This window comes from Leucopleurus acutus (assembly GCF_964270905.1).
Source record: "Leucopleurus acutus genome assembly, chromosome: 20".
Taxonomy (NCBI): domain Eukaryota; kingdom Metazoa; phylum Chordata; class Mammalia; order Artiodactyla; family Delphinidae; genus Leucopleurus; species Leucopleurus acutus.
In genome coordinates, this window is record NC_139162.1 from 44,238,886 (window position 1) to 44,263,026 (window position 24,141).

Sequence of the window (24,141 nt, forward strand, 5' to 3'; positions counted from 1 at the left end):
ATGTCAACCTATCCATAGACCTCTGGGCTGGAATCCATCTTGGCTAAGAGTTGCATGTGCACCTCAGGGGAGGACCCTGAATTATACCAAATACGGACTCAGAACCTGGCAAAGCAAGATGATTGGCCAGAGGAAACCCGAAAGAGATGCCCCACCTAAGTGATTTAAACTACCATGAAGGCACAGCTCTCTTTCTGAGGCCTCCTGTGTGTCTATTCACACGTACTTTTTTTTCCCCCCGAATAAATACTTTACTTGTTTCACTACTTTCCCTCTGTTGAAATTCATTTCTACAAAGCAGACAAGCCAGGGCCTTGTCACTGGCCACTGGTCCTCATGGTCTAGTGGCTAGGATTCAACACTCTCACTGCCACGGCCTGACTTCAATCTCTGGCTGGGGAACAGAGATCCTGCTTCAAGATGCTGCAGGCTGAGGTCACCTGAGATCAAAACCACTCAATTCCTGTTGGATACCAGCAAACTTATACTAGAGGAGAATCTCTTAATCTATCAGTTGTGGAACTGAAAGAAAGCCTTTGGTCACATCACATACCTAGCCTATCATCATCTTCAAGATATTCAGCAATATACCAATATATTACTTCTGTGCCTCAGTTGTAAAATGGTGAAGACAATACCTGTGTTTTTGTGAGAATTAATACGTGTAAACCCTTATAAGACTATTTGACAAGTATATTAACTACTGTTGTTCTGATGATAATTAACAGCATTATCATTAGCAAATTCTTAGAGAAAGACACTATGTTGGTAATGAACTTAGAAGAGCCTCCAATCACCCTCATTCTCCTATTCAACCTCAGATGACTGATTTTGAATAAAGTCCAGTAAAATACAGAGAACATGTGAGACAATTTCATTCCTGCTGAGCTGCATCAGGAAACTAATGCTGGAATAAATACTCCACCAGTGGCTGTAAATATATATTGAGAATATAGCTAGTTGCTTAAGTAGAAAAGGGTATGAAGCAGTATTCTGTTAATAAATTCCTAATAACAGATACCCCATAATCTACACTCTCATCTCACAATTCAAAGTTTATTAGAAATTATCAAAAGGATAACAAAGAGAAAACCATCCATTAGTAAACCTTCCAAGTTGCCATTATGAAAACTTTCAAACAAACAGGAAAGTTAGAAAAGTACAATGGACATGTATTTACCACCCTGCCCCCCACCACCTAGTTTAATAGCTAAAAGTTTGTCATATTTGGTTTATCTTCCTATAATTTTCAACATAACCATACTATAACCATACTATAACCATAACCATACTATAACCACATCTTCTACTTAACCACTATAACCACATCTTCTACTTAACCACATCTTCACGTGACACACATTCAGGTTTTCCCAGCTGTCCCAAGATTGACTTTACAGTTGTTTGCTTTCGTTTTTTATCTAGAGTCAACTCTAGGTTCAGAAATTGCATTTAGTTGATATGTCTCTTTTAGGCTAGTTTAGTTCTTCACTTTTTTTTTTTCCATGACTTCTTCTTCTTAGAGTCCATGCAGTAGTCTTGTAGGATGTTCCATATTTTCGATTGTTGTTCTCGTTTCCTAATGTTGTCATTTAATTAATTCTGCCATTTACATTGGAAACTAAGTATAGAGAGAAGATTAAGTTTGGATCAAACAATTTTGCAAGACTATTTCATAAATGATGTAAAGTATTTTGTATTGTATATCAAGGTACATATTGATAAAATGAGGCTAAATTTGATCATATGGTTAAGGTGGTGACTGTCAACTCTCTCCATTTTAAAGGTTTTTTTTATTCTTACAATTAGAAAGTGTGGAGTGATTCTAACCTCCTCTTGGAAATTTATATTTTATTTGTTTGATTCAAAGAGAAAACCAGTATTAAAACAGGATACCACTCAGATATGAGTGATAATGAGTTGCTACATAACAAAACCTGTATGAGGTGACCAAAGTCATCTTAGAAGAACACTAATACCCTTTAACAAATGTGGGAAATCAAGACATAGGGCCAGAACTGTTTTTGCATCATCATTCAACAATTAACATCATTGCCCCACGTGACTACACTATTATAATCCTAGTTCTGAAACAGTGTCTGTCACATAGTGGACACTTGATAAAACTGATGATGCAATCAAACCTAAGAAACCAGAAAAAGAACAAATTAACCTAACTACAGAAGAAAACAGTTCGTACAGTTAAAATTGGAAATCAGTGGAAGAAGCAATAAAACCTCCTTTATTTTTGTGGAAAAACACTGATCTAAACTAGACTTATAAATTTGATCAATGTAAAGGTGAGAAATATGACAGCACTAATAAGGTAACACACATATATTTATGGAGAGTTTAAAAATATCAGTAATATTATATACAGAAAGTATTTTCTTTAAAATTGACTCAAGATGAGGTAGAAATCTGCATAGTCCAATACACATAGCAGGAAAATGAAAATCTGGTCCAAAACCTCTCTTTAAAACAATATTTAGGGCTTCCCTGGTGGCGCAGTGGTTGAGAGTCTGCCTGCCAATGCAGGGGACATGGATTTGTGTCCCGGTCCAGGAAGATCCCATATGCCGCGGAGCAGCTGGGCCCGTGAGCCATGGCTGCTAAGCCTGCATGTCTGGAGCCTGTGCTCCGCAACGGGAGAGGCCACAACAGTGAGAGGCCCACGTACCACACACACACACACACACACACACACACACACACACACACAAAACAATACTTAAATATCAGGTAAAAACTAAGGATAATCTCTAAAAGAATTTTACAAGCTCATACTAGAAGTCTAAACACTGGATCAAGATAGTTTCTAAAAGATCTAGATGAGCTTATGAATATTAATGCAAATATTCTAAGGAAAATATTAACAAAATGAAACCAAACACGGAGGAAATCATGACTTGAGAGGCAGAACTTTTGTTTTGCCTATCAGTCACCATTCAGAAATTGACATAATTGTACCACATGATTGCACTCTATTTCCAGCTCTTTAAGCAAGATGCATCCAAACTCAAGAATTTAAAAGAAAAAAAAAAAAAGCAGTATCAGTTAAGATAGTTAGCATGTTCCATCCTGCCTCTCCCACTGAACACAACTAAAATCATAGACAGAATGGATGAGGCAGCTGAGAAAACTGAAAAGTAAATGTTAGCAGACAGACTGAGAAGGAAACCAGAAGTTGGAAGTTTGATCTGGTGGTGTGCTGGTCTGGACTGAAACAACCTGAATCCCAAAACTGTGAGCCAAACTTGGATGGAAAGAGCTCCATAAGAAACTCTCTGTAGTTGGAAGAGTGGGAGAAGGGGTTTTTGTGGAGCAGAGAAGGTAGAAGAAATCCATGTTGTTTTTCTTTTCTTTCTGGTCTCACTGCAGGCAAACACTAGTCCTGAAAGCTGCAGTCCTGGATTGGGTAGGTGGTGGTAGCAGCAGCTGCCAGCAAATACTTAAACCCTGAGGAAAGGGAATCCTATCTTACTAGTGGAAGTCTGTTCTGAAGAAGGTGGAGGAAATCCCATTGCTTTTTTCCTCTTTATTCTCTCACTCATTGGCACTGGAAGAAGACCGAGCTGTGGGAAGGCCACAGCAGAATGGGAAGGCTAAATAAAGCCCTGTTGCTCTAACTAGATCCAGGAAGTGGGCCTCTGGGAACTAAAGAGTTCTAGTGAGATAGGGGAGAGGAGCAACTCAAGTTAGGGATCCCTTAAAGTATTATATGAACTCGAGGGTGCACATGTGTAGATCCAACACTAGGCAGCATACCAAAGGCCTTGAGAACTGAACCAGGTGGACCATCAACCAGGTCTCAGAGTGGGTACTGGGTGAAGCACATAAAAGATAATGCACACTGAATTCCAATTTTCAAATGCTTTGAAAACTGAAATGACATTGGAACCCCAGGGCACAGAAAGTAGTTTGGAACTTGCATATTGAATCTAAATAAACTGCCTGCTAAGACAAACAAACCTAAATTATGTTTCTCATAGGATTTAAACTAGACTCAGAGAATCAAATTATTCAAAATGTCTAGGAAACAATAAAAATGTACTCCACATACAAACAAACAGGACAATTTTAAAACTCACAATGGAAAAGAAAAAGACACCAATACTGACATGATCCACATTAGAATTAGAATCATGTTCCAAGATGTAAAGGTGAACTCTTGAGTGAATATCTAAGCAGAGAAACAGAAGCTATAAAAAAAGAACCAAAAGGAAATTAAACATTTAAAATTTTTATTATATAATTTTCAGATGTATAAAAGGAAATTTTAGAACTGAAAAAGTGAAAATTAGAACTTACTTGATGGGCTCAGCAACAAAATGGAGTGCCATGAAGAAAAAAGTATTTAAAGAATCAATGGTTGAAAACCTACCGAGTTTGGTAAAAGACCTTAAAATTACAGATTCAAGAAATACAGCATACCACAAAAAGGATAAACTAAAAGAAACCTTTGCTGAGACACATCATAACCAAACTGCTGAAAATCAAAGAAAAAAAGCTCAAAAGCTTCCAGAGAACATTGATGCATTACATATAGGAGAACAATCCCTTAATTCCCATTAAAGTATGAAGGCCAAAGGATAGTGCAACAACATTTTTTAAGTGCTTTAAGGAAAGACATGTCAACCCCAAACTTTATCCAGTGAAAATTATCAGGAATGAAGGGTAAATAAAAGATATTCTTAGGTAAAGGGAAACAAAGAGGATTTGTTACTTGCAGGCTTGCTGTAAAAGAAATGCTACATGAAGCTCTTTAGATGCAAGGGAAATGATATCAAAGAAAAACCTGAAACTTCAGAAATAAGTAAAGAGCAACAGAAATGGCAAATTGCTGAATAAATAATCAAATTATTGGTTTTTAAAAATAATTTAAATATTTACTGTGATAAAAAGCAAGGAATATAACACTTTCTGATGAAGTTTGTAATGGATGTAGATAAATATAATCATAATATAAAGAGGGGAGGCTAAAAGGGACAAATATGGTGGTAATGTTTCCATATTCAACATGCAGTACTAAAATGTTAACTCAAAGTATATTGTGAATTATATATATTATGTGTATTATAATCCCCAGAGGAACCACTAAAGAAAATAAAGAAATAGTAAAAAGCTAAATAGATAAATTAAAATGGAATAATAAAATATATTCAAATGAAAAAGCAAGAAAGGGAAAGAGGAATTAAAAATAGAGGGGAGACACAGGAAAGAATGTTAGAGCTACAGCCCAACAATATCAGTATATATACATTAAATGCAAACGGTTTAAAACCAGTATTAAGACATTGTCCAACTGGAATTTCTTAAAAACCCCAACTATATGTTGTCCGTCATAATGTGGCTTTAATATACATATATAATACACATATATATTGTGGGTTTGGCTCCAGACCACCACAGTAAAGCAAATATCGCAATAAAGTGAGTCACATGCATTTTGTGGTTTTGCAGTATGTCATGTTTATACTATAAAAGTTATGTTTATACTATACTGTAGTCTACAGTAAGTCTGCAATAGCATTGTCTAAAAAAGCAATGTACATACCTTAATTTTAAAATACTTTATTGCTAAAAAATGCTAACCATCATCCTAGCCTTCAGTGAGTCAAAAATCTTTTTGCTGGTGGAGGGTTTTGCTTCCAACTCATTACATACTCAGGAAAAAGAGGTAGGCTTGCATCCTTGGTTGTGAATGCAGTTCTTTTGGTAGTCGTCATCGTTAGCATATATTTTTACTCATCTACAAACACAGATTTATTCAAATGAAATAATTTCTAGGTTCTCATAACTCTGAATATAGATCCTGTAATCTTACTTGTTGTAGCTATTTTATTCTAATATGTTCATCCTGCCTACACACTAGAAAAAAAAACTCTAAACATAAATAATAACTATTAGTTAAGTCTATATTTCTCAAAGTTCTGTCCAGTCAGACATGGCATTTTATCTTTTATCGTACGTCCCTTTCAAGTCTAAATTTTTTTCATGTCTGATTTGCTTCATCACCCACTGTTCTTTTTCTGCTCTGAAATCATCTGCAAGACCTGGAATGACAAGCATGTTTCCATTTACAATCCACTGGCAGTTGGTGCCCCTTTCTATAGGCCAGACGGCCTGTTGTACATTTTTAATGTCAGAGACTTGAACTATCAATTATTTTCCTACTTACTTAGATACAGTTTACAGTTCTACTGAATTGGGGGAAAAACAGCTTATTTAAATTTCTACTGAATTTTATTACAATAACTTCATGTATGGTTATGAATATTGGTTATGAATAATCCCCCTCAAGAAGGGCCTTTAGTAACTAAATACTGTTCAAATTGCTGTTGAGCTTACTATTTTCACAGAAAAGATGCTATAGATGGTATTATCTTAGATTTCCAACTCTCACACATCAAAATCTCCAGTGATTTTTCATTTGGGATTTTCGAGACCCACATTTCCTGTGAGATAAATCAAGGTATAAAAGGCTTACTTTACATAGGCTTATTATATTATACATAGGCTTACTTATATATATTTTTCATAATTCTATTAAAGGGAATAGACTCCTATACTCCCAAATTTTATTCATCTATGTTCCTTCTTAACCTTTCTTTAGTATAAATTCTTTGATGGTGAATAAGACATAAGCTATTGCTAAAAGTACCCCTATAATCACGACAACTGTAGGATGCCCTCCAATATGAATTCTCTGATTTCGTGTAAGGCTTAAGCCACAGCTAAGGTCTTTCTACATTTATTACATTCATATATTCATGACTAACAGCCTTCTCACAATTATAACATTATAAGGATTTCTTTTTAGTAGGAATTCTCCAGTTGAATGACATTTCTCCACTTGAATTACAGAGCTGTTACTCTCCAAACTGAATCATCTCACATTGAGAAAGGTCTGAGAGATGTTTGGCAGTATCTAACATAACTGAAAAAACTTTACGTACACCCTGGGACTGAGTAATCCCAGTCTTCATATAAAATCAACAGAAATACACACACACACATATACAAGAATATTTATAGTAGTATTTTTATTACAACACAAAATTATAAAAAATACAAATATCCATCAAGAGGATAAATAGCAGTATATTCTTAAAATGGAAAAGTATACAGAATGAAAATGAGTACACTACTGCCACATGCAATAATGTATGAATCTTTAAAATGTTGAGTGAAACAAGACAAAAAATTTGTAATGTATAATAAAATATAAAGTTTAAAGACATGCAAAAACTATTTCATGTTAAAAGCCAGGGAAGTGGTAATCTTTGGGGAAGTAACAACTAACTTTTATTCCGCAGAGTGCAATGAGAAATATACTTCATAATTTCTTCCTCTTATGGAGACTGATACTTAAAACCACTTTGTATCTTGCTTCTGCATGTATTATATAAGAATTAAAAAAAATAAACTGAGTCAGCAGGAGAACTTGAAAACGTAAAAAATTAGCTTCATTGCTGATAAGAGTTCAATATCAATGATCATATCCATTTCATATGCTAGTAAACAGTAGATAAATAGTTATGTGGTATAGTACATTAAGTTAATAATTATTATTACATTTGTGATTAAAATTACCTTATTCACATGTTAAGCATGCTTTTTTAAAAAACTAGTTTTACAATAACTTAGAAAGGCTTCACAAAGAAATCACATCATTTATTGCTGCATTACCATGTTTTCTCCCTTGTGAGTTCTTTGATGGACAATAAGGTTTCTCTTATAACTGAAGGACTTACCACACTCATTACAAATATAAGGCTTCTCCCCTGTATGAGTTCTCTGATGTACAATGAGATTTGTCTTCTGGCGGAAGCACTTCCCACATTCATTACACTTGTATGGTTTCTCTCCTGTATGAGTTCTTTGATGATGAATGAGATATGACTTCCTGCTAAAGGCTTTCCCACACTGAGGGCATTCATAGGATTTCTGCCCTGTATGTATTTTCTGATGTACAGTGAGGGTTGCTTTCTGGCGAAAAGACTTCCCACACTCATTACAAATATAGGGTTTCTCTCCTGTATGAATTCGCTGATGTAGATTGAGATTTGTCTTCTGACTGAAGGATTTCCCACATTCATTACATTCATATGGTTTCTCTCCTGTGTGAGTTCTGTGATGATCAATGAGGTATGACTTCATTCTAAAAGCCTTCCCACAGTGAGGACATTCATAGGATTTTTCCCCTGTATGTGTTCTCTGATGTGCCACAAGGGTTGTCTTCTGGCGGAAGGATTTTCCACACTCATTACAAATATAAGGTTTCTCTTCATTATGAGTCTTCTCATGAAGAGCGAGGGTTGTCTTCTGAGAGAAGGATTTCCCACATTCATTACAAATATAGGGCTTTTCCCCTGTATGAGTTCTCTGATGTACAGTAAGATTTGCCTTCTGGTGAAAGGACTTTCCACATTCTTTACAAATATACGGTTTCTCTCCTGTATGAATTCTCTGATGTAGGGAGAGTGTTGTCTTCTGGCGGAAAGACTTCCCACAGTCATTACACTCATATGGTTTCTCTCCTGTGTGAGTTCTCTGATGACGAATGAGGTGTGACTTCAATCTGAAGGCATTCCTACATTGTGGACATTCATATGACTTCTCCCCTGTATGTGTTCTCTGATGATCAGTGAGGGCTGTCTTTAGGCGGAAGGACTTACCACATTCATTACAAACAAAGGGTTTCTCTCCAGTGTGAGTTCTCTGATGATCAATGAGATATGATTTCCTTCTAAATGAATTTCCACATTGATGACATTGGTAGGGTTTTTCCTCTGTGTGAATTCCCTGATGCAGAATCAATACTGATTTCCTGCAGAAGGACTTCCCACATTCAGTGCATATATGCTTTTTTTCAATATTGGTTGTTCTTCTCCTTTTATTATATTCAGATGGTTTTTCCCTTCTGTAAGCTCTATTATGTGTAATTAGGCCTCCTTTTTTAAGGAAGGATTTCTCACAGTCATTATATCCAAATGACTGTGCTGAAGTTTCTATCTCATGATATTGCATAATCATTTCATTATGACTGACAGTCCTACCACACTGATTATGGGATTTGCCTCCAGAGTGAGCTGTCTCTGGCTTAGTATTGAGGAGTGATTTCCCATATATATTATGCTCACTAAGTCTCTTTCTTGTAGGACTTAGATTACTGATGATTAATTCTGAAACATTTTTTAAAATCTTTCCATGAGTGTCATATTCAGGAGGTAGGTTTTTTGAATTAATAGGGTTTTTGCTTAAAGTAAATGTCTTTTCATATGCACTACTGTTCTCCTTAATCAGTTTTTTGTGGTTGATTAATACAACTGATCTAGAAAATTTATCTTGTTCCTTGAATTTCACTAAAAAGTCTTCAGCTTTCCACTTTTCTTCTAGGAAAGAATATAATTAATAACAACTTGTGAATCTTCACATATTTGCTATAGAAAGAAATTGTAATACGGTCTAGTACATGAGGCCAAAAAAGACCAAGGACAAATTATTCCTTGCCTGGGAAAAGACATGGAACCTAAATTAAAAACTCTGCCTCAGTGTGGAAAAAGATGAAAAATAAGTAATGAACACTAGTAACATTTGCATTTTGCACCAGAACTTCATACAGAAAGTGAAACAAACACACGAAGCAGTAAGGAGAAGAGACAAAAGAATAGTGGAAGAGGAATTCATGCTTGGATAGGTGGATTCAGAGGTAATGAAGTGAACCTTTCAAGAGCATTAAGATTTAAGTAGGATGAACAAGAAAAATTAGCAGAAAAGTTTGTTCAGGGAAAATTTTAGAGGAAGGCATTTGGAGGACACAGATCAGAGCCTATACTTTTATTTATTTCTTTATGCCGCACCACGTGGCATGTGGGATCTTAGTTCCCTGACCAGGGACTGAACCCATGCCCCCTGCAGCGGAAGTGTGGATTCCTAACCACTGGATCACCAGGGAATCCCCCTGAGCCTATACTTTTAAATATTCATCCCTAGACTGTAAGGTAAAATACTTCCAGTTGTTCCACCACTCTCTTTCCACACACCCACCAATGAATCTTTCTAAGCATCAACTATTTTCCTAGTGTTTATAATCCTCTATATAGCTGGGGATCATTTTTTCTTGTGAGGGAAATACTAGGAAAACACTTCCAGTAGGAACTTTAAAACAGACTAGGGGTATGTTCACTAGTGTATTCAGGTTGCTGTTGTTATTATTTTCTTTCAGAATTGTTCAATAACAAAACTCTCATGATCATTAATTATAACTATTCTTCTTTTTAAGTGCTAACTTAGAGGTTTAAAGAAAGATTCAAGTCTTTCCCCAATACGGTAACATTCTTAACTCCAGTTTTCCATATGGGGGACCAGAAAGATTGTTCACTCTGGTTCTAAATCACTCATTAATCTTAACCTTTATTTCTCTTATAAATTTAGAACGATATTTGACTCTTTTGCTTTGCAATCATCCACATCTAGTGAAACAATGTTAAATCTAGGTTCAAAAATCTATTTCTTCCTTGAGTCCATTACCCACAATACTAACACACAAGGAATTTCTCCTGTAAACAAAACTTTACATTACCTAGACTTACTTTTTATATTCAAACAAGTTTTCAGGGTTGTCCACATATCTGAATAATTTCACCCATAACAATCAAAGCCTAATATTTACTGCCCTATAAATACCTCCCTTATCCCTAATCACATGCTTTTGCTCATGTTCTTTTAATCAGTTGACTTGCCTTCCAGTCTTATTTCTAATCATATTTAGATAATCTTCAAGAAAATGTTACTACTCCATGATATCAAAACCCTTCACATATATCCCACCACCACTTTATTCATTACTTCTTTATAACTTGAAAATAATTATGGTCTAGAAAAAAAAATTTTAACAAATCTTTTTACAAGCTTACGCTGTGTCATAAATATTTCATGAAAAATGCAGACTTTGACAGTAATCCTTTCTCATAAAGGAATACTTTATTGGTTATCGCCTTTGTACTCTTCTGAGTTTACATTAACACTGCATATCATAGATAGGTAGTGTTTGTTAGAATCCAACCATTTGAATCAGAATGTACAGAACCATGGCCTGAGCAAGTACTTCTGAAAGGACTTATCAGTACATACTTTATGAATGGAGGAAAAAGAGATCTCCCCTGTACAGCTCCATAAACAGAAAATGAAGCAACTACTGACTACTTAAAATGTTGTATACTATGGCAAAGAAGATACAGAGGATCTTATCTTTGAAAGAAAGAATCCTTAAGCATAAACAATGTACAATCAAGTATCAAATTATATAACATCCAAGAGCTGTGTGTGTTACAGTTAGTGAGCAGCATGGAAATTCAGGAAAAGGAAAGGTGGATATGTTGGGGAGTAGTCAAGGAATAGAAAGGAGAAGAAATCTCAAGACTTCAAAGATATACACTATACAGAAGGGTGAACACAATGAGAAGTACAGACATCATGACAGACCCTACATGTATAGAGAACATTTAGGAGACTAGATAAAGTGGAAATTAGCAAGCATTTTCCACAAGAGAAATAAAGTTGAAAAGACCAGATGAGGGCTTATTATAGTAGTCCTTGTATGAAGGAGAATTTCAATTTCCTATAATAATAAGTAGTGGGGAACAAGTAATGATATAGCTTGTCAGGAAAGTTAACAATATAAATTGAAAAAATTAGGACAAAAATTATAGCAAAAACAAATTGTAATTACCATATGCAAGACATTAAATAAGGTAGTCGTCATTTTGTATGATGTGAGTAAAAAATGAAAATATGGGAGGATGTAAATATATTTCACGGGCTGATAAACACAAATTGTGAAGAGATCCACAAGAGATTATGACAGAGACAATCAAGCTGGTATCAAGGCAGTAATAAAATAATTTGGAAAGAGTTAAATGGGAATGAATTTAAGAGCTAGGAAAGTTGGTGATTTTCATTTTCAACTTATTGTCACAAAAGGGGTGAGGCATCATAGTGCAGAACTTGTGAAGGACTGGAGTGAAGGTGGGAGGATTGTGCCGAGTATGTTGGTATTAGAGGTTCTCCACATAAAACAAGGAGCTTAAGTTCTGAGAGTGGATGAGACTAATATAATTGAAAGGTAGATCTCTTGAGGACAAATTAGAGAAATAAGACTGAGAGTCCAATGAAACAATATACCTTAAAAAAAAAAAGTTCTGTGACTATTATGTATGAGGCACTGTTCCAGTCAATATGGCCAGAGTGGTAAAAAAAAACAGAGTAAGTTGGAAATAAATAATCACTTAGAGAATCAGGATAAGAATGATTCAGTGTTTTACCCAAACCAAGGGATGATTTCAGGAAAGATGATCAGCCATATAACAACGAACCATGAAAGTTTAATGGAAGAAAATGGTAACCATGGAATTATCAGTCTGGGCCAAGGTGAGTGAGCTTTAAAATTAATAGCTAGACTCTTGGTGAGAATGGGAACTTAGAGTTAGCATAGCAAACAAATCTGAAATACTATAAAAGAAAGGAAAAGAAAAAGCAACTAAAAAGAGAAATATTAGCCAAGAATTTTTTCTTTCTTAAAGATAGATTTAAAAATGCCTAAAAGAAATCTATTCAATGGCTAAAAGATAAGGGACCGAGAAAGCTAAAAAAGGATACAAATCAAGAAAAAAGATCTATAAGAAGGAAGGAAAAAGATCTAAAAGAAGGAAGGCTTAATTTTGATTAAGAGTGGCAACTATCTTTGATAACACCAAGCAAACTAAGGAAGTCTATTATATAGGGAGAGTGACATTTGAAAGTGATTTAATTTTTTTGCAGGCACAATAGTCATTTCAAAGGTTAGGAACCTTTAAAAAGACACTACCAAAATATTTCAAAAGTGTCACCCAACACAAGACCACTTTAAATTTATTTTCCACAGATTTCATCTGCCTGCAAGTCAGAAACTCACCTAAACAGGTATGACCTGTAAATGATGTCCATGGCTCTTCTCCTCGTTCCAACTTGAGGATCACGTCAGGCTTGGTCATGTGACACCCTGATTAAGGGAAGATTTGGATTAAGTTGCTTAGGCGTCAATACCTTTGAAAAATCAATAAGGTGAATTTTCAGTACTGCAAATTAAGATACTCCTTTGTGTAACAGTAAATTTAACACCTTGCACTATGCAAGTGAAGACACAATAATCCTTTCTGTCAACCAAAAAGAATGCATCACCTCTTATCCCTGAAATCAAGATCACACATATTTTAGGCATCTTGAAAGGAAATGCATGCTGCTGAAAGCTTCAAAGAGAGTTTTTCTTACCCACAGAAACGAGGTGGCAATAGTTTTCCAACATCACATCCATGTATAGCATCTTCTGAGCAGGATCCAGGTGCTGCCACTCCTCCTGACTAAAGTCCACAGTCACATCTTTGAATGACACTGATCCCTGTAATGGTTTGGGACTGTGATCAGAACAAATTGACGAGAAATTGGAGACTAGTTTTGATCCTGTTCCTTTGTGGCATTCTTATGAAAACTTGTAAAGAATGCCTACCATTTTTCTTGTTTTGTGATTTAAATAGTAAGGGAAACAAAAATCAAGGTAGAAGTACTTGCCACCAAATTTATTTAATAACTCATTCTAAAAATGTTTATTGTGAAGTCACTTTGTAACCCCAAATTGGACTCGTTTACTAGGGTGCCAAGATATACAAAATGCTGTCCCTGTTCACAAGAAGTTACAACCTCAAAGCATGTAACACATACCTTCAAGAAAGTATGTGTCAACACAAATCTACAAGAAGGTGTTATGGGTACTGTAACAGAAGTATGTACAAGATAACAATGTATTACAAGGGCAGAACAATTTTTCAGGCTTCACTGAGGAGATAAATTTTTTCCTCTTCAAGATTAATGTGTTATGCAGGAAGAATATAGTTTTAAAATGCATGGGAGTGACTTTGGGCATTCAGTAATAATAGAGTGAATTGGTCAAGCAAAAATTGGAGGAGAGTTTATCCTTAAAAGGCAGCAATGAGTAAGAATTGTTAGGTTTGTGGCTTTTTTTTTTTCTTTCTGCGTTACGTGGGCCTCTCACTGTTGTGGCCTCTCCTGTTGCAGAGCACAGGCGCTGGACGCGCAGGCTCAGTGGCCATGGCTCACGGGCCCAGCCACTCCGCGGCATGTGGGATCTTCCCGAATTGGGGCACGAACCCGTGTCCCCTGCATCGGCAGGTGGACTCTCAACCACTGCGCCACCAGGGAAGCCCGGTTTGTGGCTTTTTTGCATGAAGGTACCCCAAAGCCCATAGCTTTTCAGGTGAAGAGCTTCCTCAAAGGTGACAGGGGACAGAATTGAGGGCTGGCAGGTGAGCTGGAGATTTAGTGATAAATTCTGGAAGTGAGAGAACTACAGGAAAAATGAGACCCCAAATCTGAGTATATTCTCTGCCATAACTCCAGGTTGATAGTTAAACTAAGCAATTGTTAGAGAGATAACAGGAGGCTTAGCAAAGAGCAAACAGAAAGACACCAGCAAAGAGTTTTGAAAAACAGAAGTGTACCTAGTGAGATTTGGAGATTTCTGCATTTTTGATTAACAGCATTCCACAACCTGCTCATAGCTTAAGCAGAAGAAAACTGAAGCCTTAATGGACTGAGGTGTCAGAAGCTGGAGTTAACAAAAAGCAGCAGGAAGTATAAGGGGTGAAACACTGAAAGAAAGAGAATGTAGAGTCAGGCCCCAAATCTAAGTATAAATATATACCAAATTCTTTGAGAGCTAAAGTACATGAACACAGTGGGAATCTACCTCCCATCATGGGACCAGGGTAAAAAGCAGCAGGTGGGAGCTTAAGGGACCTAGCTATCAGCTGCTTCACACTTGGGGTGGAGGTGGAGGGGCAGGGAGGGCAGAGTTTGAAGTTTGATTCCAAGCAAGTTAATCGTCTGCTAGAACAACGACAAAAAACAATAATCCTCAGAAAAACAGACATACAGAATTCAGATTACTATAATATATTACTCATGACGTTCTGGTTTCTAGCAAAAATTAGACATGTAAACAAAACAAAACAGAAAAAGAAAAGAGGGAATATGACCCATATTCAGAAAAAGTTCATGGAAACTAATTCCTAGTGGACCCAGGTATTGGATTTTGCCCCAAAGGCTTCAAAACAGCTGTTCTAAATGTATCTAAAGAAGTAATGAAAAACCTGGCATGGAATCTTGAAACATAAACTGCTAAAAAAGCACGAAGTGAAAATTCTAGAGTACAGTAACTGAAATGAAAATTTCACTATGTAGGTAGCAGACTAGAAATAGAAAAAGGAGCAATCAGTAACCTTGTAAATACAGGCATACCTCAGAGATATTGCAGATTCAGTTCTAGACCACTGTAATAAAACGATTATTGCAATAAAGTGAGTCACACGAATTTTTTGGTTACCCAGTGCATATAAAAGTTACATTTACATTCTACTGTAGTCTATTAAATGCAATGACATTATGTCTAAAAAACAATGAACATGCCTTAATTAAAAAATACTTTATGGCTAAAATGTGCTAATCATCACCAGAGCTTTTAGTGAGTTGTAATCTTTTTGCAATACTAACATCAAAGATCACTGATCACAGACGATAACAAATATAACGAAAAAGTTTGAAATACTGAAGAATAGCCAATGTGACAGAAATGAAGTGAGCAAATGCTGTTGGAAAAATGGCACCAATAGACTTGCGTTAAACTCAGCATTGCTACAAACCTTCAATTTGTAAAAGATGAAATATCTGCAAAGTGAAATAAAAGTATAATAAAATTAGGTATGCCTATATATAACTAGATCAACAGAAATTAATCTGAATAGAAAAGGAAAGAAAAAGAAAAAATGAATAGACACACAGAGAGCAGTGGGTCAATTTCAAAGTAATCCAACAGAGCTGTAATTGGAGTCCCAGAAAAATAGGGGGAAAAAAAAGGGTCTGAATAATTTTTAAGGAAATAATGGCTTAACACATTCAAAGTAAGCAAAACTTAACTTACATATTGAAAAAGCTTAATGAACCCCAAAAGGATAAAAACAAAAGAAAACCACACTCAGTAAATCCTAATCAAACTGCTAAAAGCCAGAGAACATCAACCAAGAATCCTGTACTGAGCAAAATTACCTATTGAAAATAAAGTCAACATAAAGCTACTTTCAGAAGAAATCTGAGAGAATTCATCACTAGCAAAACTGTACTACCAAAAATGGTAAAGAAAGGTTTTCAGGCTGAAAGTAAAAATGACATCAGATGGTAAACAAGGTCTTTAGGAAAGAATGAAGAGGTTGAGAAAAATTGTATATAAAAGACTATAAATATTCATTTCCTTCCTTATTTAAAAAACATGAGTGTTTCAAGCAGGGGTTGGTGAACACTTTCTGCTGTTTTAGTATGAACGCAACCATGGACAGTATATAAAATGAATGAGCAAAGTTGTGTTTCAATAAAACTTCATGTATGGACACTGAGATTTAAATTTCATAAGTTATGTAGGTGAGAAATATATTGATTATGTAGGTCAGAAATATTTTGATTTTGCACTTTTTCAAACATTTAAAGTATAACTATTTTAAACTCACAATCTGTACAAAAACACATAGCAGACTGTTTTTAGCCTCTGGGCTGTAGACCCTTGGTTTAAAGTAGGCATTCTAACACCATTTATTACAAATATAAATATCACACACACGGTGAACAAAAAAACAAACCATGGGGAAGACAATAAATGAAAATACAATGTTGCAAGTTGACATATTTTACCTTAAGTAATTCAGTACTATCTCTAAATAAAACATGATTAAGTTAAAGATACACACTGTAATCCCTAAAGCAACCAAAAAAAATAATGCAAACTGATATAACTACAAACTCAAAAGAGAAATAAAAATTAATTATGAAAATGTACTGCTTGACACAAAATAAAACAGGATATAGGAACAGATGCACAAAAACAGGTTAGGAGTAATCTTTTTTTTTTTTTTTTGGTATGCGGGCCTCTCACTGTTGTGGCCTCTCCCATTGTGGAGCACAGCCTCCGGACGCACAGGCTCAGTGGCCATAGCTCACGGGCCCAGCTGCTCCATGGCATGTGGGATCTTCCCGGACCGGGACACGAACCCATGTCCCCTGCATCGGCAGGCGGACTCTCAACCACTGTGCCACCAGGGAAGCCCAGGAGTAATTTTAAATGCATATTATTAAATGTAAGAAGCCCAATCTGAAAAGGCTACATAATATATGATTTTAACTATATAACATTCTGGAAAAGGCAAAACTATGGAGATGATAGATCAGTGGTGGGACTTCCCTGGTGGTGCAGTGGTTAAGAATCCGCCTGCCAATGCAGGGGACATGGGTTCGAGCCCTGGTCTAAGAAGATCGCACATGCCGTGCAGCAACTAAGCCCGTGCACCACAACTACTGAGCCTGCACACCACAACTACTGAGCCCATGCACCACAACTACTGAAGCCCACGCACCTAGAGCCTGTGCTCTGCAACAAGAGAAGCCACCGCAATGAGAAACCCATGCACCGCAACAAAGAGTTGCCCCTGCTTGCTGCAACTAGAGAAAGCCTGAGCTCAGCAACGAAGACCCAATGCAGCCAAAAATTAAAATAAAATAAAAAAAAATTTAAAAAAATCAGTGGTTGCCATTGCCACATATTATAGAGGAGAGGGAGAGATGAATAGGCAGAGCACAGAGGATTTTTAGAGCAGTGAAATTAGTCTGTATAATACTATAATGGTAGATACATGTCACTATATATTTGTCAAAATCCATAGAATATATAACACCAAGAATGAACCCTAATGTAAACTATGGACTTTGGATGATAATGATGTATCATTGTAGGTTCATTGATTTTAACAACATACCACTCTGGTGTAAGATATTGATAGTAGGGAAAGCTATGCATGTGTCAGGGGGTAAGGGCATAAATGGAAACTCTCTGTACTTTCTGCTTAATTTTGTCTGAACCTAAAACTGCACTAAAATATAAAGTATGGTTAAAAGATTAAAATAAAACAGGTTAGGTAATCAGAAAACAAAGAGTGAAATGGCAGCCCTAACTCCAACAAGACTAAACACTCCAACAAAAAGACTGAGATTATTAAAATGTGTAAAAAACCAAGACTCAAAATATATTCTGTCTTCAAGAGACATACTTTAAATACCATAGACACAAATAGGTTTAAAATAAAAGGATAGGAAAAAAACATAAAAACATTAAACATGGGAAAGCTGATGGGGCTATAGTAAAAGAAGCTGAGGAGTATTACCACTACAGACAAAAAAGAACATTTCCTGATAATAAAAGAGTAAATACATGAGAAAAATATAGCAACTACAAATGTATATGTACTTAAATAACAGTTTCAAAACATGAGGCAAAAATTCACAAAAGTAAAATGAGATTTTAAAAAGTCTAAAATCATGGTTGGTGTTAATGTTTGTCAGTAACTGAGAGAACTAGACAAAAGGGGGAAAACCTGTAGAGATTTAGAATCTCTAAAGAATACTGACACCTAACGCATTTGATATTTATAGACCACCACTTTCAATAATTTCACAACACATTTTATTCAAGAGTAAATGGACTATGCACCAAGATAGAACACAAACAAGTCTCAACAGATTTAAGACAAATCATACAAAGTATGTTTTCTGACCACACATGAACTAAATTAGATATCAATAAAAATGGCATATCTAGAAAAGCCCCAAATGTTTGGAAATTAAACAATATACTTCCAAGTAACCAATTTAGGGTCAAAGAAAATTTAAAAATTGTTTTTCATAAAATATATTAAACTAAATACAAATAGATCAAATTTTGAAGATGTAATTAGAATAGGCTAAAAGAGAAAGTTATAAGTTTAAATGCTTATATTAGAAAACAAGAAAGATTTAATATCAATAATTTAAACTTTTATCTTAAGAAGCTTTAAAAAAGAATAAGTTAAACTAACCCCAAAGCAAGTAAAGGAAATAGTTAGGAAAAATCAGTAAAATAGAAAATAAATAAGCAATAGGGGAAAATCAATGAAACCTAAAGCCAAATTCTTGAAAATATCAATAAACTGTAAAACATCTAGTTAGATGGATTAAGAAATAAAGAGGGATGTTACACATGGCCATTATCAGATCCTACAGATATTAAATGGATAAGAGAATTATAAACAAATTAAAGGCAATAAATTAGACAATGTAGATGAAATGGACAAATATTTTAACTTAAAAAACATGTTACCAAAAGAAAAAAAATCTGAAAACCCTTAACTATTAAAGATACTGAGGGACTTCCCTGGTGGTCCAGTGAAGTCCACTTCCAATGCAGGGGGCATGAGTTTGATCCCTGATTGGGGAACTAAGATCCCACATGCTGTGGGGCAACGAAGCCTGTGTGTGCCACAACTATTGAGCTTGCGCACCTCCATGAGAGAGCCTGCGTGCCGCAAACTACAGAGCCTACATACTCTGGAGCCTGTGCACCACAACTAGAGAGCCCACACACCCCGGAGCCCATGCGCCACAACAAAGAGCCCACATGCCACAACAACAAGAAAAGATCCCGCATGCCTCAAAGATCCCGCGTGCCACAACTAAGACCCAATGCAGCCAAAAAACAAACAAACAAAAGAAAAATAGGGACAACAATCAAAAAACAAATGGGAAAACAAAAAAATAGCAAGATGGTATATTTAAACAACTTATTGATAACTCATTAAATGAAAATGGACTAAAAACTCTAATTAAAAGGTACAGTATCAGGAGCTACCTGGTTAGGATCCTGGGCTTTCACTGCCATGGCCTGAGTTCAATCCCTGGTCGGGGAACTGAGATCCCACAAGCCATGCGGCACAGCCCCGCCCCCCCCACCCCAGAAAAGGGAGAGTATCAGACTCATTATAAATATTAAAACATAGGTAGGTTAAAGTATAAAGAATGGAGAACAGGTATACTATGTAAATACTAATTGAAAGAGATCAGCCAATATGGCAGAATAGAAAGACCCTGATTGAGCTCACTTCCTCTCACAAGCACACCAAAATTACAACTATTTACAGAACAATGATCAGTGAAAATGACTGGCACCTACAAGAAAAGATCTACAGATAAAGAAGGTATGACAAGATGTGTAGGAGTGAGGTTGTGATGTAGTCAAGTTCCAGCCCCCCAGGTAGGCAACCCATGAATGGGAGACTAATTATAATTGCAGAAGCTCTCCCCAAGGAGTGAGGGATCTGAGCCCCATTATCAGACTCCCCCACCCCAGTGGTCTTGTGCCAGGAAGACAAGCTCCTAGAACATTTGGGTTTGAAGGCCAGTGGGGCTTACTTTCAGGAGAACCAGAGGGCTAGGGGAAATAGAGACTCCACTCTTAAAGGCACAGACAAAAATCTCACATGCTCCAGGAACCAGGGCAGAAGTGGTAATTTGAAAGGAGCCTGGGTCAGACCTATCTTCTCATCTTGGAGAGTCTCCCAAAAAGGCCAGAGGCAATTACAGCTCACTCTAGGGACAAGACACTGGTGGCAGCCATTTTGGGGCTGTTCTACAATGTAGACACTGTGCTAGCAACCTCCATTTTGGATTCCTCCCTCTAGCTTATCAGCCTCAGGACCCATCCTCCACCCAACAGCCCAAAGGTCCTAGTACATAGACGCCTCAAGACAAGCAACTAACTTGGTAGGGACAAAGCCCCACCCACTAGCAGACAGGCTGCCTCAAGACCTCCTAACCCCACAGTCGACCCTGAACATGGTCCTGCCCACCAGAGGTCCCAAGACCTGGCTCCACACACCAGTGTGTAGGCACTAGAATCAGTGCCCCCAGGGCCCTGCAACCAGACCCTGCTCCACTCACCAGTGGGCAGGAACCAGCCCCAGAATCCATGGTCCCACACACCAGCGAGCCTGTTCTAGAGTTGGGACCAGTCTCAACCACCAGCAGGTGGACACCAGTCAGACAACCACAGCCTGTAGCCTGTAGACTCAGCCCATCCACCAGCAGGCCAGCACCTACCCTGGGACTGGATGGGCTCTGACCCCACCCATTAGCAGGCCAACACAAACTTTGGAACATGCCTCATGCTGCAGTGTCAGAAAATGGCCCCTCTCACCAGTGGTCAGACACCAGTTCTGGGACCCCTGGGCTCAGCTGCCAGACCCCAGGACCTGGCTTCACCCACCAATAGTGGACACCAGCCCCAGCGTCTCCTGGATTCTGCCCACCAGTGAGCTAGCACTAGCACTGGGGTCGTCTGGGGTTTCCCAGCCAGCTGCCTTAAGACCTGCCCAACCAACCAGCGGCCAGCAGTCTCTGCACAAGGCAAAGTCTAGCAACCAACCAAACCGGAGGCCAACCAAGTCTACAAGACCGCCCACAGTTGTCAACCTGTCATGATAGAAGGACCCATGCAACCCAATAGGGGGCACCCTAGAGCATACAGCTCTGGTGATAAGATGGGAGTGCACTGCTGGGACACAAAGGACATCTACAAAAGGCCACTTCTCCAAGGTTGGGAAAAGGTAACCAAACTACCAGATACACAGAAATAAAAACAGCAAGTTGGGTAAAATGAGGTGAGAGAGGAACATGTTCCAAATGAAGGAACAAGATAAAACCCCAGAAGAAGAATTAAGTGAAGGGGAGTTAGGCAATTTACCTGAGAAAGAGTTCAAAATACTGATCATAAAGATGATCAAGAACTCGGGAGAAGAATGGATGCATAGAGCGAGAAGTTAGAAGTCTTTAACAAACTACTAGAAAATATAAAGAACAACCCAACAGAGATGATGAATACGATAAATGAAATCTAAAATACAGCAGAACGAATCAACAGTAAACTAAATGATACAGAGGAACAGATCAGTGAGCTATAAGCAGAGTAGTGGCAATCAGTGCCACTGAACAGAAGAAAGAAAAAAGAATGAAAAAAAATGAGGAAAGTTTAAGAGGCCCCTGAGACAACATCAGGACACTAATATTCACATTACAGGCATCCCAGAAGGAGAATAGAGAAAGGAGCTAACAACATATTTGAAGATATAATAGCTGAAAATTACCCTAACTTGGGAAAGGAAATAGATATCCAAATCAAGGAAGCACAGAGATTCCCAAACAGGATCAACCAAAAGAGAAACACACCAAGACATACTGTAATGAAAATGGCAAAAATTAAAGATAAAGAGAGAATATTAAAAGCAGCAAGGGAAAAGCAACAAGTTACACACAAGGGAACTCCCATAAGGCTATCAGCTGACTTTTCAGCAGAAACTCTACAGGCCAGAAGGGAGTGGCACGATATATTTAAACTGATGAAAAGGAAAAAGCTAGAAAAAAAACCAAGAATACTCTACCTGGCAAGGCTCTTGTTCAAATTTAGTGAAAAGAGCAAAAGTTTTACAGACAAGGAAAAGATAAAAGAGTTCAGTACCACCAAAACAGCTTTACAAGAAATTTTAAAGGGACTTCTCTAAGCAAAAAAGAAAAGACCACAACTAGAAACGTGAAAATTACGAAAGGAAAACTCTCATACAGTAAAGGTAATAAATCGGCCATGCACAAAGCTAATAGATTAAAACAAAAGTAGTAAAATCATCTATATCCACAATAAGCAGTTAAGGGATATCCAAAACAAAAAAAAATGTAAAATATAATGTCAAAACCAGTAATTGTGAGGGGAGAAGAGAACAAATGCAAGGTTGTTAAAATGCATTTGAAATTAAGAGATCAGCAACTTAAAACAATCAATATACATATATACATATACATATACACACACATGTACATATATTGCTATACAGAAACCTCATGGTAACCACGAACAAAAATCCATAATAGATACACACACAAAAAAGAGGAAGGAATCCAAACATAACATTAAAGATAGTCACCAAGTCACAAGAGAAGATAACAAAAGAAGAAGGAACAAAAAAGAAGTACAGGGCTTCCCTGGTGGTGCAGTGGTTGAGAGTCCGCCTGCCGATGCAGGGGACATGGGTTCATGCCCCAGTCTGGGAAGATCCCACATGCTGTGGAGCAGCTGGGCCCATGAGCCATGGCCGCTGAGCCTGCGTGTCCGGAGCCTGTGCTCCACAATGGGAGAGGCCACAACAGTGAGAGGCCCGCGTACCACACACACACAAAAAAAGAACTACAAAAGCAACCCCAAAACAATTAACAAAATGGCAACGAGAACATATATTGAATATATCAATAATTAGTTCAAATTTAAATGGATTAAATACTCCAATCAAAAGATAGAGTGGCTGAATGGATACAAAACAAGACCTGTGTATATGCTGCCTACAAGAGACTCACTTCAGATATAAAGACACAGACTGAACATGAGATAGAAAAAGGCATTCATGGAAATGGAAATCAAAAGAAAGCTGAGGTGGCAATACTTATATCAGACAAAATAGACTTTTAAACAACGGGTGTTATAAGAGACAAAACATAATAATCAAGGGATCAATCCAAGAAGATGTAATAATTGTAAAAATACATGCACCCAAATAGGAAGACCTAAATATATTAACCAAATATTAAGATAAAAAGGGAGACACTGACAGTAACAAAATAATAGTAAGGTACTTTAACATACATCAATGTGTCTATACAAAGAAAGAAAATCAATATGAAAACAAGGGCTTTAAATGACACATTAGTCCACATGGACTTAATAGATATACACAGAACATTCCATCCAAAAGCAGCAGAATACACATTCTTTTCAAATGCACATGGAACATTTCTCCAGGGTAGACCACATCATAGGACAGAAAACAAGTCATGGTAACTTTAAGAAAACTGAAATCATGTCAAGCATCTTTTCTGACCACAATGCTATGAGATTAGGAATCAACTACAAGAAAAAAAACTGCAAAAAACACAAAAACGTGGAGACTAAATAATATACTACTAAACAACCAATGGATTAGTGAAAAAAATCAAAGAGGAAATAAAAAAATAACTGGAGACAAATTAAAACACAATGATCCAAAGTCTATGGGACACAGCAAAACAGTTCTAAGTGGGAAGTATATAGCAATACAGGCTTATCTCAGGAAACAAGAAAAATCTCAAATAAAA

At 36.9% G+C, this 24,141-nt stretch overlaps 1 protein-coding gene across 2 annotated transcripts in view; it reads right to left on the reverse strand.

Moving 5' to 3' along the window:
- Nucleotides 1–7,194: 7,194 nt before the first annotated feature.
- The window catches only part of LOC309977045 (uncharacterized protein), a 29,589-nt gene continuing 12,642 nt past the window's right edge, over nucleotides 7,195–24,141 (reverse strand). For both annotated transcript variants that reach the window (XM_082862968.1, XM_082862969.1), the window contains 3 exons: nucleotides 13,315–13,441; nucleotides 12,959–13,045; nucleotides 7,195–9,398 (listed from right to left, as the gene is read on the reverse strand). In XM_082862968.1, coding sequence (XP_082719094.1) covers nucleotides 7,678–9,398; nucleotides 12,959–13,045; nucleotides 13,315–13,441 — 1,935 coding nt within the window. In that variant the 3' untranslated portion in view covers nucleotides 7,195–7,677. The remainder of the gene's footprint in view (nucleotides 9,399–12,958; nucleotides 13,046–13,314; nucleotides 13,442–24,141) is intronic.